Raw genomic sequence first — 15,762 nt, forward strand, 5'->3', positions numbered from 1 at the left:
GAAGAGTACGTGCGAGAGCGAGGAAGAGTGCGTGCGAGAGAGAGTGCGTGCCGTCGCGAGAAAGAGTGCGTGCGAGAGCGAGAAAGAGTGCGTGCGAGAGCGAGAAAGAGTGCGTGCGAGAGCGAGAAAGAGTGCGTGCGAGAGCGAGAAAGTGCGTGCGAGAGCGAGAAAGTGCGTGCCGTCGCGAGGAAGAGTGCGTGCGAGAGCGAGGAAGAGTGCGTGCGAGAGCGAGGAAGAGTGCGTGCGAGAGCGAGGAAGAGTGCGTGCGAGAGCGAGGAAGAGTGCGTGCGAGAGCGAGGAAGAGTGCGTGCGAGAGCGAGGAAGAGTGCGTGCGAGAGCGAGAAAGAGTGCGTGCGAGAGCGAGAAAGAGTGCGTGCGAGAGCGAGGAAGAGTGCGTGCGAGAGCGAGGAAGAGTGCGTGCGAGAGCGAGGAAGAGTGCGTGCGAGAGCGAGGAAGAGTGCGTGCGAGAGCGAGGAAGAGTGCGTGCTAGAGCGAGGAAGAGTGCGTGCGAGAGCGAGGAAGAGTGCGTGCGAGGGCGAGGAAGAGTACGTGCGAGAGCGAGGAAGAGTGCGTGCGAGAGAGAGGAAGAGTGCGTGCGAGAGCGAGGAAGAGTGCGTGCGGGAGCGAGGAAGAGTGCGTGCGGGAGCGAGGAAGAGTGCGTGCGGGAGCGAGGAAGAGTGCGTGCGAGAGCGAGGAAGCGTGCGTGCGAGAGCGAGAAAGAGTGCGTGCGAGAGCGAGGAAGAGTGCGTGCGAGAGCGAGGAAGAGTGCGTGCGAGAGCGAGGAAGAGTGCGTGCGGGAGAGAGGGAGAGTGCGTGCGGGAGCGAGGAAGAGTGCGTGCGGGAGCTAGGAAGAGTGCGCGCGGGAGCGAGGAAGAGTGCGCGCGGGAGCGAGGAAGAGTGCGCGCGGGAGCGAGGAAGAGTGCGCGCGGGAGCGAGGAAGAGTGCGCGCGGGAGCGAGGAAGAGTGCGCGCGGGAGCGAGGAAGAGTGCGCGCGGGAGCGAGGAAGAGTGCGCGCGGGAGCGAGGAAGAGTGCGCGCGAGAGCGAGGAAGAGTGCGCGCGAGAGCGAGGAAGAGTGCGCGCAAGAGCGAGGAAGAGTGCGTGCGAGAGCGAGGAAGAGTGCGTGCGAGAGCGAGGAAGAGTGCGTGCGGGAGAGAGGAAGAGTGCGTGCGAGAGCGAGGAAGAGTGCGTGCGGGAGCGAGGAAGAGTGCGTGCGGGAGCGAGGAAGAGTGTGCGGGAGCGAGGAAGCGTGCGTGCGAGAGCGATTAAGAGTGCGTGCGAGAGCGAGAAAGTGCGTGCGAGAGCGAGGAAGTGTGCGTGCGGGAGCGAGGAAGCGTGCATGCGAGAGCGATTAAGAGTGCGTGCGAGAGCGAGAAAGAGTGCGTGCGAGAGCGAGAAAGAGTGCGTGCGAGAGCGAGAAAGAGTGCGTGCGAGAGCGAGAAAGAGTGCGTGCGAGAGCGAGGAAGAGTGCGCGCGGGAGCGAGGAAGAGTGCGCGCGGGAGCGAGGAAGAGTGCGCGCGGGAGCGAGGAAGAGTGCGCGCGAGAGCGAGAAAGAGTGCGCGCGAGAGCGAGGAAGAGTGCGCGCGAGAGCGAGGAAGAGTGCGTGCGAGAGCGAGGAAGAGTGCGTGCGGGAGAGAGGAAGAGTGTGCGAGAGCGAGGAAGAGTGCGTGCGGGAGCGAGGAAGAGTGCGTGCGGGAGCGAGGAAGAGTGCGTGCGAGAGCGAGGAAGAGTGCGTGCAGGAGCGAGGAAGAGCGTGCGGGAGCGAGGAAGCGTGCGTGCGAGAGCGATTAAGAGTGCGTGCGAGAGCGAGAAAGTGCGTGCGAGAGCGAGGAAGAGTGCGTGCGGGAGCGAGGAAGCGTGCATGCGAGAGCGATTAAGAGTGCGTGCGAGAGCGAGAAAGAGTGCGTGCGAGAGCGAGAAAGAGTGCGTGCGAGAGCGAGAAAGAGTGCGTGCGAGAGCGAGAAAGAGTGCGTGCGAGAGCGAGAAAGAGTGCGTGCGAGAGCGAGGAAGAGTGCGTGCGAGACCGAGAAAGAGTGCGTGCAGGAGCGAGGAAGAGCGTGCGGGAGCGAGGAAGCGTGCGTGCGAGAGCGAGAAAGAGTGCGTGCGAGAGCGAGAAAGAGTGCGTGCGAGAGCGAGGAAGAGTGCGTGCGAGACCGAGAAAGAGTGCGTGTGGGGGCGAGTGCGTGCGAGAGCGAGGAAGAGTGCGTGCGAGAGCGAGGAAGAGTGCGTGCGAGAGCGAGGAAGAGTGCGTGCGAGAGCGAGGAAGAGTGCGTGCGAGAGCGAGGAAGAGTGCATGCGAGAGCGAGGAAGAGTGCGTGCGAGATCGAGGAAGAGTGCGTGCGAGATCGAGGAAGAGTGCGTGCGAGAGCGAGGAAGAGTGCGTGCGAGAGCGAGGAAGGGTGCGTGCGAGAGCGAGGAAGGGTGCGTGCGAGGGCGAGGAAGAGTGCCTGCGAGGGCGAGGAAGAGTGCGTGCGAGGGCGAGGAAGAGTGCGTACGGGAGCGAGGAAGAGTGCGTGCGGGAGCGAGGAAGAGTGCGTGCGGGAGCGAGGAAGAGTGCGTGCGGGAGCGAGGAAGAGTGCGTACGAGAGCGAGGAAGCGTGCGTGCGAGAGCGAGAAAGAGTGCGTGCGAGAGCGAGGAAGAGTGCGCGCGGGAGCGAGGAAGAGTGCGCGCGGGAGCGAGGAAGATTGCGCGCGAGAGCGAGGAAGAGTGCGCGCGAGAGCGAGGAAGAGTGCGCGCGAGAGCGAGGGAGTGCGCGCGAGGGCGAGGGAGTGCGCGCGAGGGCGAGGGAGTGCGCGCGAGGGCGAGGGAGTGCGCGCGAGGGCGAGGAAGAGTGCGGGCGAGGGCGAGGAAGAGTTGCGCGCGAGGGCGAGGAAGAGTGCGGGCGAGGGCGAGGAAGAGTTGCGCGCGAGGGCGAGGAAGAGTGCGGGCGAGGGCGAGGAAGAGTGCGCGCGAGGGCGAGGAAGAGTGCGCGCGAGGGCGAGGAAGAGTGCGGGCGAGGGCGAGGAAGAGTGCGCGCGAGGGCGAGGAAGAGTGCGCGCGAGGGCGAGGAAGAGTGCGCGCGAGGGCGAGGAAGAGGGCGCGCGAGGGCGAGGAAGAGTGCGCGCGAGGGCGAGGAAGAGTGCGCGCGAGGGCGAGGAAGAGGGCGCGCGAGGGCGAGGAAGAGTGCGCGCGAGGGCGAGGAAGAGTGCGCGCGAGGGCGAGGAAGAGTGCGCGCGAGGGCGAGGAAGAGTGCGCGCGAGGGCGAGGAAGAGTGCGCGCGAGGGCGAGGAAGAGTGCGCGCGAGGGCGAGGAAGAGTGCGCGCGAGGGCGAGGAAGAGTGCGCGCGAGAGCGAGGAAGAGTGCGCGCGAGAGCGAGGAAGAGTGCGCGCGAGAGCGAGGAAGAGTGCGCGCGAGAGCGAGGAAGAGTGCGCGCGAGAGCGAGGAAGAGTGCGCGCGAGGGCGAGGAAGAGTGCGCGCGAGGGCGAGGAAGAGTGCGCGCGAGGGCGAGGAAGAGTGCGCGCGAGGGCGAGGAAGAGTGCGCGCGAGGGCGAGGAAGAGTGCGCGCGAGGGCGAGGAAGAGTGCGCGCGAGAGCGAGGAAGAGTGCGCGCGAGAGCGAGGAAGAGTGCGCGCGAGAGCGAGGAAGAGTGCGCGCGAGAGCGAGGAAGAGTGCGCGCGAGGGCGAGGAAGAGTGCGCGCGAGGGCGAGGAAGAGTGCGCACGAGGGCGAGGAAGAGTGCGCGCGAGGGCGAGGAAGAGTGCGCGCGAGGGCGAGGAAGAGTGCGCGCGAGAGCGAGGAAGAGTGCGCGCGAGAGCGAGGAAGAGTGCGCGCGAGGGCGAGGAAGAGTGCGCGCGAGGGCGAGGAAGAGTGCGCGCGAGGGCGAGGAAGAGTGCGCGCGAGGGCGAGGAAGAGTGCGCGCGAGGGCGAGGAAGAGTGCGCGCGAGGGCGAGGAAGAGTGCGCGCGAGAGCGAGGAAGAGTGCTCGCGAGAGCGAGGAAGAGTGCGCGCGAGAGCGAGGAAGAGTGCGCGCGAGAGCGAGGAAGAGTGCGCGCGAGAGCTAGGAAGAGTGCGCGCGAGAGCGAGGAAGAGTGCGCGCGAGAGCGAGGAAGAGTGCGCGCGAGAGCGAGGAAGAGTGCGCGCGAGAGCGAGAAAGAGTGCGCGCGAGAGCGAGAACGTGCGTGCCGTCGCGAGAAAGAGTGCGTGCCGTCGCAAGGAAGAGTGCGTGCCGTCGCAAGGAAGAGTGCGTGCGAGAGCGAGGAAGAGTGCGTGCGAGAGCGAGGAAGTGCGCGTGCGAGAGCGAGGAAGAGCACGTGCGAGAGCGAAGAGTGCGTGCGAGAGCGAGGAAGAGTGCGTGCGAGAGCGAAGAAGAGTGCGTGCGAGAGCGAGGAAGAGTGCGTGCGAGGGCGAGGAAGAGTGCGTGCGAGGGCGAGGAAGAGTGCGTGCGAGGGCGAGGAAGAGTGCGTGCGAGGGCGAGGAAGAGTGCGTGCGAGGGCGAGGAAGAGTGCGTGCGAGAGCGAGGAAGAGTGCGTGCGATAGCGAGGAAGAGTGCGTGCGAGAGCGAGGAAGAGTGCGTGCGAGAGCGAGGAAGAGTGCGTGCGAGAGCGAGGAAGAGTGCGTGCGAGAGCGAGGAAGAGTGCGTGCGAGAGCGAGGAAGAGTGCGTGCGAGAGCGAGGAAGTGCGTGCCGTCGCGAGAAAGAGTGCGTGCGAGAGCGAGAAAGTGCATGCGAGAGCGAGAAAGTGTGCGTGCCGTCGCGAGGAAGAGTGCGTGCCGTCGCGAGGAAGAGTGCGTGCGAGAGCGAGGAAGAGTGCGTGCGAGAGCGAGGAAGAGTGCGTGCGGAAGCGAGGAAGAGTGCGTGCGGGAGCGAGGAAGAGTGCGTGCGGGAGCGAGGAAGAGTGCGTGCGGGAGCGAGGAAGAGTGCGTGCGGGGGCGAGGAAGAGCGTGCGGGAGCGAGGAAGAGTGCGTGCGGGAGCGAGGAAGAGTGCGTGCGGGAGCGAGGAAGAGTGCGTGCGAGAGCGAGGAAGCGTGCGTGCGAGAGCGAGAAAGAGTGCGTGCGAGAGCGAGAAAGAGTGCGTGCGAGAGCGAGGAAGAGTGCGTGCGAGAGCGAGAAAGAGTGCGTGCGGGAGCGAGGAAGTGCGTGCGGGAGCGAGGAAGAGTGCGTGCGGGAGCGAGGAAGAGTGCGTGCGGGAGCGAGGAAGAGTGCGTGCGGGAGCGAGGAAGAGCGTGCGGGAGCGAGGAAGCGTGCGTGCGAGAGCAAATAAGAGTGCGTGCGAGAGCAAATAAGAGTGCGTGCGAGAGCGAGAAAGTGCGTGCGAGAGCGAGAAAGTGCGTGCGAGAGCGAGAAAGTGCGTGCGAGAGCGAGGAAGAGTGCGTGCGGGAGCGAGGAAGCGTGCGTGCGGGAGCGATTAAGAGTGCGTGCGACAGCGATTAAGAGTGCGTGCGAGAGCGAGAAAGAGTGCGTGCGAGAGCGAGAAAGAGTGCGTGCGAGAGCGAGGAAGAGTACGTGCGAGAGCGAGGAAGAGTGCGTGCGAGAGCGAGGAAGAGTGCGTGCGAGAGCGAGGAAGAGTGCGTGCGGGAGCGAGGAAGAGTGCGTGCGGGAGCGAGGAAGAGTGCGTGCGGGAGCGAGGAAGAGTGCGTGCGAGAGCGAGGAAGAGTGCGTGCGAGAGCGAGGAAGAGTGCGTGCGGGAGAGAGGAAGAGTGCGTGCGAGAGCGAGGAAGAGTGCATGCGGGAGCGAGGAAGAGTGCGTGCGGGAGCGAGGAAGAGTGCGTGCGGGAGCGAGGAAGAGTGCGTGCGGGAGCGAGGAAGAGTGCGTGCGAGAGCGAGGAAGAGTGCGTGCGAGAGCGAGGAAGAGTGCGTGCGGGAGCGAGGAAGAGCGTGCGGGAGCGGGGAAGCGTGCATGCGAGAGCGATTAAAAGTGCGTGCGAGAGCGAGAAAGTGCGTGCGAGAGCGAGAAAGTGCGTGCGAGAGCGAGGAAGAGTGCGTGCGAGAGCGAGGAAGAGTGCGTGCGAGAGCGAGGAAGAGTGCGTGCGAGAGCGAGGAAGAGTGCGTGCGAGAGCGAGGAAGAGTGCGTGCGAGAGCGAGGAAGAGTGCGTGCGAGAGCGAGGAAGAGTGCGTGCGAGAGCGAGGAAGAGTGCGTGCGAGAGCGAGGAAGAGTGCGTGCGAGAGCGAGGAAGAGTGCGTGCGAGAGCGAGGAAGAGTGCGTGCGAGAGCGAGGAAGAGTGCGTGCGAGAGCGAGGAAGAGTGCGTGCGAGAGCGAGGAAGAGTGCGTGTGAGCGAGGAAGAGTGCGTGCGAGAGCGAGGAAGAGTGCGTGCGAGGGCGAGGAAGAGTGCATGCGAGGGCGAGGAAGAGTGCGTGCGAGGGCGAGGAAGAGTGCGTGCGAGAGCGAGGAAGCGTGCGAGAGTGAGGAAGAGTGCGAGCGCGAGAAAGTGCGTGCCGTCGCGAGAAAGAGTGCGTGCGAGAGCGAGAAAGTGCGTGCGAGAGCGAGAAAGTGCGTGCGAGAGTGAGAAAGTGCGTGCGAGAGTGAGAAAGTGCGTGCGAGAGCGAGAAAGTGCGTGCGAGAGCGACAAAGAGTGCGTGCGAGAGCGAGAAAGTGCGTGCGAGAGCGAGGAAGAGTGCGTGCGAATGCGAAATGACAGGACGGACAGGACAGTACCTTCTTGTGCACGTAAATAAAGGTACCAGTACGCACACATGATTCAAGGTACCAGTACCTGTTTTTCACGTAAATCAAGGTATCAGTACCTGTATGTACACAAAAATCAAGGTACCAGTACCTGTATGTGAACGTACGTCATTTATGCACTCACACTAACAAATTACAATACTAAAATGCAATGCGTACAGTATACCAGACCCACGCATTATATTTTCACTCCATCGATATTATACAACTACGACTACAACTACAACTACAACTACAACAACGTACTAGTATATTACGAAACATTCTCGTGAACACAAAAACCCAAACGATTATAAACGCCAATTCGGTTAAAAAAAAACATTTTTCCCAAACAAAGGGAAAGAAGACATTTTAAGATGAAAAACTCCAAATGGAAGTCGGGGCCCATTTTATCATCATCTCCCTCAGATCAACGTCGACGCCATTTTAAACACATCGATTGATCCGCGGCCGCTTCAAGTTTTAATCAGAACGAAATAAACTCGCTAAGTTCAGATAAACTGAAACCGACGGGCTTTAAACATTTCCAAACGATAATTCACACACTTACGTCATCCGAATACATTAAACAACATATGGAGCACAAAATGACTCGACAGATGTCAAAGTTCTTAATTATTGTGATCAAATTAGGCAGGAACATGCATGCGATGGGAGCTGAAAAAAAACCCACAAAGAAAACCCGTGTAAATCAAACCGCAGAGACAGAGAGAGAAGGAGCACAACGAACCAAACAAAATGGCTTCACTGAACAAGAAGCTCTACGGGGTTTGCAAGAAAAACTCGCAGGGGCAGCAAACTGGGCGGAGCTTAGGTCGAGGATGTTCATTCGTCCATTAATCGGCCACGTTTACTCTTCTTTCTTTTCAAAAGGTTAAACTTTTAAACATCAGAAATGACAAGTTGTTGCTAATAATTTAAAGGTGCTATGCATATTAATTTTATTACAATGAGGGAATTGTGGTTAAAAAATAACCATCTCGATATTTAACCAGTGCGTGTGTTCCTTTAACAAGCAGCTTGTTATCGCTTACCAAGCGGCTTTCTTTATTCAAAGCGGATAAGCAAGCACACAAACGGAACAGAGCGCTCGGCATCGCTTAACAACATGGCGATCTCCATGGAAACAGGGATATCGTGGAACTCGAGCAGAGACTGTCCGAGCCGTCGTTAACTGGATGCTCTTGTGACTTATTCACCACACGAATTGATTGTGTTATCAGCGGATACAAAGGTTATCTATGAGAGGTTATCTATGACAGAAGCACACCAATGTCATCTGTTTTTTGGAGCACTCCGCCAAGGTTATCGATTGATGATATGAGAGGAGCACTCCGCCAAGGTTATCGATTGATGATATGAGAGGAGCACCCCGCCAAGGTTATCTGTTTATGATATGAGAGGAGCACCCCACCAAGGTTATCGATTTATGATATGAGAGGAGCACCCCACCAAGGTTATCGATTTATGATATGAGAGGAGCACCCCACCAAGGTTATCTATTTATGATATGAGAGGAGCACCCCACCAAGGTTATCGATTTATGATATGAGAGGAGCACCCCGCCAAGGTTATCGATTTATGATATGAGAGGAGCACCCCACCAAGGTTATCGATTTATGATATGAGAGGAGCACCCCACCAAGGTTATCTATTTATGATATGAGAGGAGCACTCCGCCAAGGTTATCGATTTATGATATGAGAGGAGCACTCCACCAAGGTTATCGATTTATGATATGAGAGGAGCACTCCGCCAAGGTTATCGATTTATGATATGAGAGGAGCACTCCGCCAAGGTTATCTATTTATGATATGAGAGGAGCACCCCACCAATGTTATCTGTTTATGATATGAGAGGAGCACCCCACCAAGGTTATCGATTTATGATATGAGAGGAGCACTCCGCCAAGGTTATCGATTTATGATATGAGAGGGGCACCCCACCAAGGTTTTCTATTTGTGATATGAGAGGAGCACTCCGCCAAGGTTATCTATTTATGATATGAGAGGAGCACCCCACCAATGTTATCTGTTTTTTGGAGCACTCCGCCAAGGTTACCGATTTATGATATGAGAGGAGCACTCCGCCAAGGTTATCTGTTTATGATATGAAAGGAGCACTCCGCCAAGGTTATCGATTTATGATATGAGAGGAGCACTCCGCCAAGGTTATCTGTTTATGATATGAGAGGAGCACTCCACCAAGGTTATCGATTTATGACATGAGAGGAGCACTCCGCCAAGGTTATCTGTTTATGATATGAAAGGAGCACTCCGCCAAGGTTATCCATTTATGATATGAGAGGAGCACTCCGCCAAGGTTATCTGTTTATGATATGAAAGGAGCACCCCACCAAGGTTATCGATTTATGATATGAGAGGGGCACTCCGCCAAGGTTATCGATTTATGATATGAGAGGAGCACTCCGCCGAGGTTATGTGTTTATGATAAGAAAGGAGCACTCCGCCAAGGTTATCTATTTATGATATGAGAGGAGCACCCCACCAATGTTATCTGTTTTTTGGAGCACTCCGCCAAGGTTATCGATTTATGATATGAGACGGGCACTCCGCCAAGGTTATCGATTTATGATATGAGAGGGGCACTCCGCCAAGGTTATCGATTTATGATATGAGAGGAGGACTCCGCCAAGGTTATCGATTTATGAGATGAGAGGAGCACTCTGCCAAGGTTATCTATTTATGATATGAGAGGAGCACTCCGCCAAGGTTATCTATTTATGATATGAGAGGAGCACTCCGCCAAGGTTATCGATTTATGATATGAGCGGAGCACCCCACCAATGTTATCTGTTTTTTGGAGCACTCCGCCAAGGTTATCGATTTATGATATGAGAGGAGCACTCCGCCAAGGTTATCGATTTATGATATGAGAGGGGCACCCCACCAAGGTTATCGATTTATGATATGAGAGGAGCACTCCGCCAAGGTTATCGATTTATGATATGAGAGGGGCACTCCGCCAAGGTTATCGATTTATGATATGAGAGGAGCACCCCACCAATGTTATCTGTTTTTTGGAGCACTCCGCCAAGGTTATCGATTTATGATATGAGAGGAGCACTCCGCCAAGGTTATCGATTTATGATATGAGAGGGGCACTCCGCCAAGGTTATCGATTTATGATATGAGAGGAGCACCCCACCAATGTTATCTGTTTTTTGGAGCACTCCGCCAAGGTTATCGATTTATGATATGAGAGGAGCACTCCGCCAAGGTTATCGATTTATGATATGAGAGGAGCACCCCAACAATGTTATCTGTTTTTTGGAGCATTCCGCCAAGGTTATCGATTTATGATATGAGAGGAGCACCCCACCAAGTTTATCGATTTATGATATGAGAGGAGCACTCCGCCAAGGTTATCGATTTATGATATGAGAGGAGCACCCCACCAAGGTTATCTCTTTATGATATGAGAGGAGCACCCCACCAAGGTTATCTATTTATGATATGAGAGGAGCACTCCACCAAGGTTATCTATTTATGATATGAGAGGAGCACTCCGCCAAGGTTATCGATTTATGATATGAGAGGAGCACCCCACCAAGGTTATCTGTTTATGATATGAGAGGAGCACCCCACCAAGGTTATCTGTTTTTTGGAGCACTCCGCCAAGGTTATCTATTTATGATAAGAGAGGAGCACCCCACCAAGGTTATCTATTTATGATATGAGAGGAGCACCCCACCAAATTATCTGTTTATGATATGAAAGGAGCACTCCGCCAAGGTTATCTATTTATGATATGAGAGGAGCACCCCACCAAGGTTATCTGTTTATGATATGAAAGGAGCACCCCACCAAGGTTATCTATTTATGATATGAGAGGAGCACCCCACCAAGGTTATCTGTTTATGATATGAAAGGAGCACCCCACCAAGGTTATCTATTTATGATATGAGAGGAACACCCCACCAAGGTTATCTGTTTTTTGGAGCACTCCGCCAAGGTTATCTATTTATGATATTAGAGGAGCACCCCACCAAGGTTATCTATTTATGATATGAGAGGAGCACCCCACCAAGGTCATATATTTATGATATGAGAGGAGCACCCCACCAAGTTTATCTATTTATGATATGAAAGGAGCACCCCGCCAAGGTTATCTATTTATGAGATGAGAGGAGCACCCCGCCAAGGTTATCTATGTTATGAGAGGAGCACCCCACCAAGGTTATCTATTTATGATATGAGAGGAGCACCCCACCAAGGTTATCTATTTATGATATGAGAGGAGCACCCCGCCAAGGTTATCTATTTATGATATGAGAGGAGCACCCCACCAAGGTTATCTATTTATGATATGAGATGAGCACCCTGCCAAGGTTATCTGTTTATGATATGAAAGGAGCACCCTGCCAAGGTTATCTGTTTATTATATGAGAGGAGCACCCCACCAAGGTTATCTATTTATGATATGAGAGGAGCACCCCACCAAGGTTATCGATTTATGATATGAGAGGAGCACCCCACCAAGGTTATCTATTTCTGATATGAGAGGAGCACCATGCCAAGGTTATCTATTTATGATATGAGAGGAGCACCGCGCCAAGGTTATCTGTTTATGATATGAGAGGAGCACCCCACCAAGGTTATCTATTTATGATATGAGAGGAGCACTCCACCAAGGTTATCTATTTATGATATGAGAGGAGCACCCTGCCAAGGCTATCTGTTTATGATATGAGAGGAGCACCCCGCCAAGGTTATCTGTTTTTTGGAGCACTCCGCCAAGGTTATCGATTTATGATATGAGAGGAGCACTCCGCCAAGGTTATCTATTTATGATATGAGAGGAGCACCCCACCAAGGTTATCTGTTTATGATATGAGAGGAGCACCCCACCAAGGTTATCTATTTATGATATGAGAGGAGCCCCCCACCAAGGTTATCTATTTATGATATGAGAGGAGCACCCTGCCAAGGTTATCTGTTTATGATATGAAAGGAGCACCCCGCCAAGGTTATCTGTTTTTTGGAGCACTCCGCCAAGGTTATCGATTTATGATATGAGAGGAGCACCCCGCCAAGGTTATCTATTTATGATATGAGAGGAGTACCCCGCCAAGGTTATCTATTTATGAGAGGAGCACCCCACTAATGTTATCTGTTTTTTGGAGCAATCCGCCAAGGTTATCTATTCATGATATGAGAGGAGCACCCTACCAAGCTTATCGATTTATGATATGAGAGGAGCACCCCACCAAGGTTATCTATTTATGATATGAGAGGAGCACCCCACCAAGGTTATCTATTTATGATATGAAAGGAGCACCCCGCCAAGGTTATCTATTTATGATATGAGAGGAGCACCATGCCAAGGTTATCTATGTTATGAGAGGAGCACCCACCAAGGTTATCTATTTATGATATGAGAGGAGCACCCCACCAAGGTTATCTATTTATGATATGAGAGGAGCACCCCACCAAGGTTATCTGTTTTTTGGAGCACTCCGCCAAGGTTATCTATTTATGATATGAGAGGAGCACCCCACCAAGGTTATCTATTTAAAATATGAGAGGAGCACCCCACCAAGGTTATCTATTTATGATATGAGAGGAGCCCCCCACCAAGGTTATCTATTTATGATATGAGAGGAGCACCCTGCCAAGGTTATCTGTTTATGATATGAAAGGAGCACCCCGCCAAGGTTATCTGTTTTTTGGAGCACTCCGCCAAGGTTATCGATTTATGATATGAGAGGAGCACCCCGCCAAGGTTATCTATTTATGATATGAGAGGAGTACCCCGCCAAGGTTATCTATTTATGAGAGGAGCACCCCACTAATGTTATCTGTTTTTTGGAGCAATCCGCCAAGGTTATCTATTCATGATATGAGAGGAGCACCCTACCAAGCTTATCGATTTATGATATGAGAGGAGCACCCCACCAAGGTTATCTATTTATGATATGAGAGGAGCACCCCACCAAGGTTATCTATTTATGATATGAAAGGAGCACCCCGCCAAGGTTATCTATTTATGATATGAGAGGAGCACCATGCCAAGGTTATCTATGTTATGAGAGGAGCACCCACCAAGGTTATCTATTTATGATATGAGAGGAGCACCCCACCAAGGTTATCTATTTATGATATGAGAGGAGCACCCCACCAAGGTTATCTGTTTTTTGGAGCACTCCGCCAAGGTTATCTATTTATGATATGAGAGGAGCACCCCACCAAGGTTATCTATTTAAAATATGAGAGGAGCACCCCACCAAGGTTATCTATTTATGATATGAGAGGAGCACCCCACCAAGTTTATATATTTATGATATGAAAGGAGCACCCCGCCAAGGTTATCTATTTATGAGATGAGAGGAGCACCCCGCCAAGGTTATCTATGTTATGAGAGGAGCACCCCACCAAGGTTATCTATTTATGATATGAGAGGAGCACCCCACCAAGGTTATCTATGATATGAGAGGAGCACCCCGCCAAGGTTATCTATGATATGAGAGGAGCACCCCACCAAGGTTATCTATTTATGATATGAGAGGAGCACCCCACCAAGGTTATCCATTTATGATATGAGAGGAGCACCCTAGCAAGGTTATCTATTTATGATATGAGAGGAGCACCCCGCCAAGGTTATCTATGATATGAGAGGAGCACCCCACCAAGGTTATCTATTTATGATATGAGAGGAGCACCCCGCCAAGGTTATCTATGATATGAGAGGAGCACCCCACCAAGGTTATCTATTTCTGATATGAGAGGAGCACCCCACCAAGGTTATCTATTTATGATATGAGAGGAGCACCCCACCAAGGTTATCTATGATATGAGAGGAGCACCCCACCAAGGTTATCTCTGATATGAGAGGAGCACCCCGCCAAGTCTATCTATGTTATGAGAGGAGCACCCCACCAAGGTTATCTATTTATGATATGAGAGGAGCACCCCACCAAGGTTATCTATCATATGAGAGGGGCACCCCGCCAAGGTTATCTATTTATGATATGAGAGGAGCACCCCAGCAAGGTTATCTATGATATGAGAGGAGCACCCCGCCAAGGTTATCTATTTATGATATGAGAGGAGCACCCCGCCAAGGTTAACTATTTATGATATCAGAGGAGCACCCCACCAAGGTTATCTATGATATGAGAGGAGCACCCCGCCAAGGTTATCTATTTATGATATGAGAGGAGCACCCCACCAAGGTTATCTATGATATGAGAGGAGCACCCCGCCAAGGTTATCTATGATATGAGAGGAGCACCCCGCCAAGGTTATCTATTTATGATATGAGAGGAGCACCCCGCCAAGGTTATCTATGATATGAGAGGAGCACCCCGCCAAGGTTATCTATGATATGAGCGGAGCACCCCGCCAAGGTTATCTACGATATGAGAGGAGCATCCCGCCAAGGTTATCTATGATATGAGAGGAGTGTAGCGTGGTGCTGTGCACGCAACTTGTTTGCCAAAGAAGGTAAGCCACAACGCATAGGGTCAAAAGAGTCTTTATTGTAAAGCTCAAACTGTAGCACTGACTTGCTCGGGGCTGCGAGCCCCGTGTATATCCCGAGGCCACGCCTACCCCTCGGGCGTGGCCGACACCCTCTTGGTGCGTGGAATGATGTCATCGCACCAGCGAGCCATCGTGTCCGCCACACGTGCCCCCCCAGAATTCCCGCGCACCTGAAGGGTCAGTTTGAGGGGCAATCGGATGACCCGGCCGAACCGCCCTCTGGCGGCTGGCAGCGTCTGGGATGCCGGGATGCCGTCTGGGATGCCGCTGTCGGCATCTGGGATGGGTGCAGGACAGGGTGGTGGCGTGCCGGCGGGGCTGGGCGGTGCCGGGGGTCCGCCGGCCGGGGGGCGGCCCCGACGCGGGGGCCGAGCCACTGGCGGGGGGTGGTCCACGTCGAGGTGGGCCGGCTTGAGGCGGTCCACGGAAACGCGGTCAGGAGTACTGCCGATGTCCAGGGTGAAGTGCTTCGCCCCGGTCTCCAGCACGCAGAAGGGCCCGTCGTACGAGGGCCGCAGCGGTGTCCGGTGGGCGTCGTGTCGGACGAACACGTACACCGCCGTGCGAAGCTCCGGGGCGACGTGCGTTGGCGGGCGCTCGTGGTGCGCCGTCGGCACCGGGGCGAACTTCTGGGAGGTCTCCTGCAGCGCGGAGCGCTGCTGCGCCGCGGACCATGGTGCCGTGGAGTTGGGGAGGAACTCGCCCGGCACCCGCAGCGGTTGTCCGAAGACCAATTCCGCCACGGATGCGCGCAGGTCGTCCTTGGGCGCCGTCCGGAGGCCCAGCAGGACCCAGGGGAGCCTGTCGACCCAGCCGCCGTTGCGGAGGGTGGCCCGGAGAGCGGCCTTTAAGGAGCGGTGGAAACGCTCGCACAGGCTGTTGGCCTGGGGGTGCTAGGCCGTGGTACGGTGCAGCTGGACACCGAGCCCCCGCGCGACCGCCCCCAAGAGCTCTGAGGTGAACTGGGGGCCGCGGTCGGAAGAGATGTCCAAGGGGGCGCCGAACCGGGCAACCCAGGTGGCGATGAACGGCTGCGCGACGTCCGCCGCCGTCGTCGCCACCAAAGGCACGGCCTCCGGCCACCGGGTGGTGCGGTCCACCCTGGTGAGGACGTGGGTGAAACCTCGCGAGGGGGGGAGAGGTCCCACCAAGTCCACGTGAACGTGGTCGAACCTGATGTTCGGGCACCATAAACGGGGCCAACGGGGCCTGGGTGTGGCGGTGCACCTTCGCGCGCTGGCACACGAGGCAGGTCCTGGTCCAATCGCGGACGACCTTCCGGAGGCCATGCCAGATGAACTTGTCGGCGACCAGCCTCTGGGAGGCCTTCGTGCCCGGGTGGGACAGGCCGTGGATGGCGTCAAAAACCCGGTGCTGCCAGCCCGCGGGCACGATGGGGCGAGGCCGCCCGAGGGAGACGTCGAACAAGAGGGCCGTGCCCGTGCCGTCGAATGGCACCTCGGTGATGCGGAGGCCCGTGACGGCGGTCTGCAAGGCCTGGACGTCGGGGTCGGTGGTCTGGTCTGCCGCCATCCGGGCATCGTCGATGCCGAGGTGGACCGCGTGGGCGACGGACCAGGAAAGGCAATCCGCCACCGGG

General features: G+C 55.5%; 1 protein-coding gene across 3 annotated transcripts in view; it reads right to left on the reverse strand.

Annotated features, from left to right (window-relative positions):
• The window catches only part of LOC137418855 (serine/arginine-rich splicing factor 5-like), a 49,578-nt gene extending 42,134 nt beyond the window's left edge, over window positions 1–7,444 (reverse strand). The window contains exon 1 of one of the 3 annotated variants that reach the window (XM_068104998.2): window positions 7,388–7,444. Coding sequence is in view for 1 of the 3 variants with exons in the window: in XM_068104997.2 (XP_067961098.1) it covers window positions 7,208–7,212 (5 nt within the window). In the remaining 2 variants the exon portion in view is untranslated. Of the gene's footprint in view, window positions 1–7,207 lie in introns of all 3 variants that reach the window. The other 2 variants (XM_078781012.1, XM_068104997.2) reach the window with 2 other exon arrangements.
• Window positions 7,445–15,762: the final 8,318 nt, after the last annotated feature.

This window comes from Myxine glutinosa, chromosome 6, assembly GCF_964187855.1.
Source record: "Myxine glutinosa chromosome 6, kmMyxGlut1.1, whole genome shotgun sequence".
NCBI lineage: Eukaryota > Metazoa > Chordata > Myxini > Myxiniformes > Myxinidae > Myxine > Myxine glutinosa.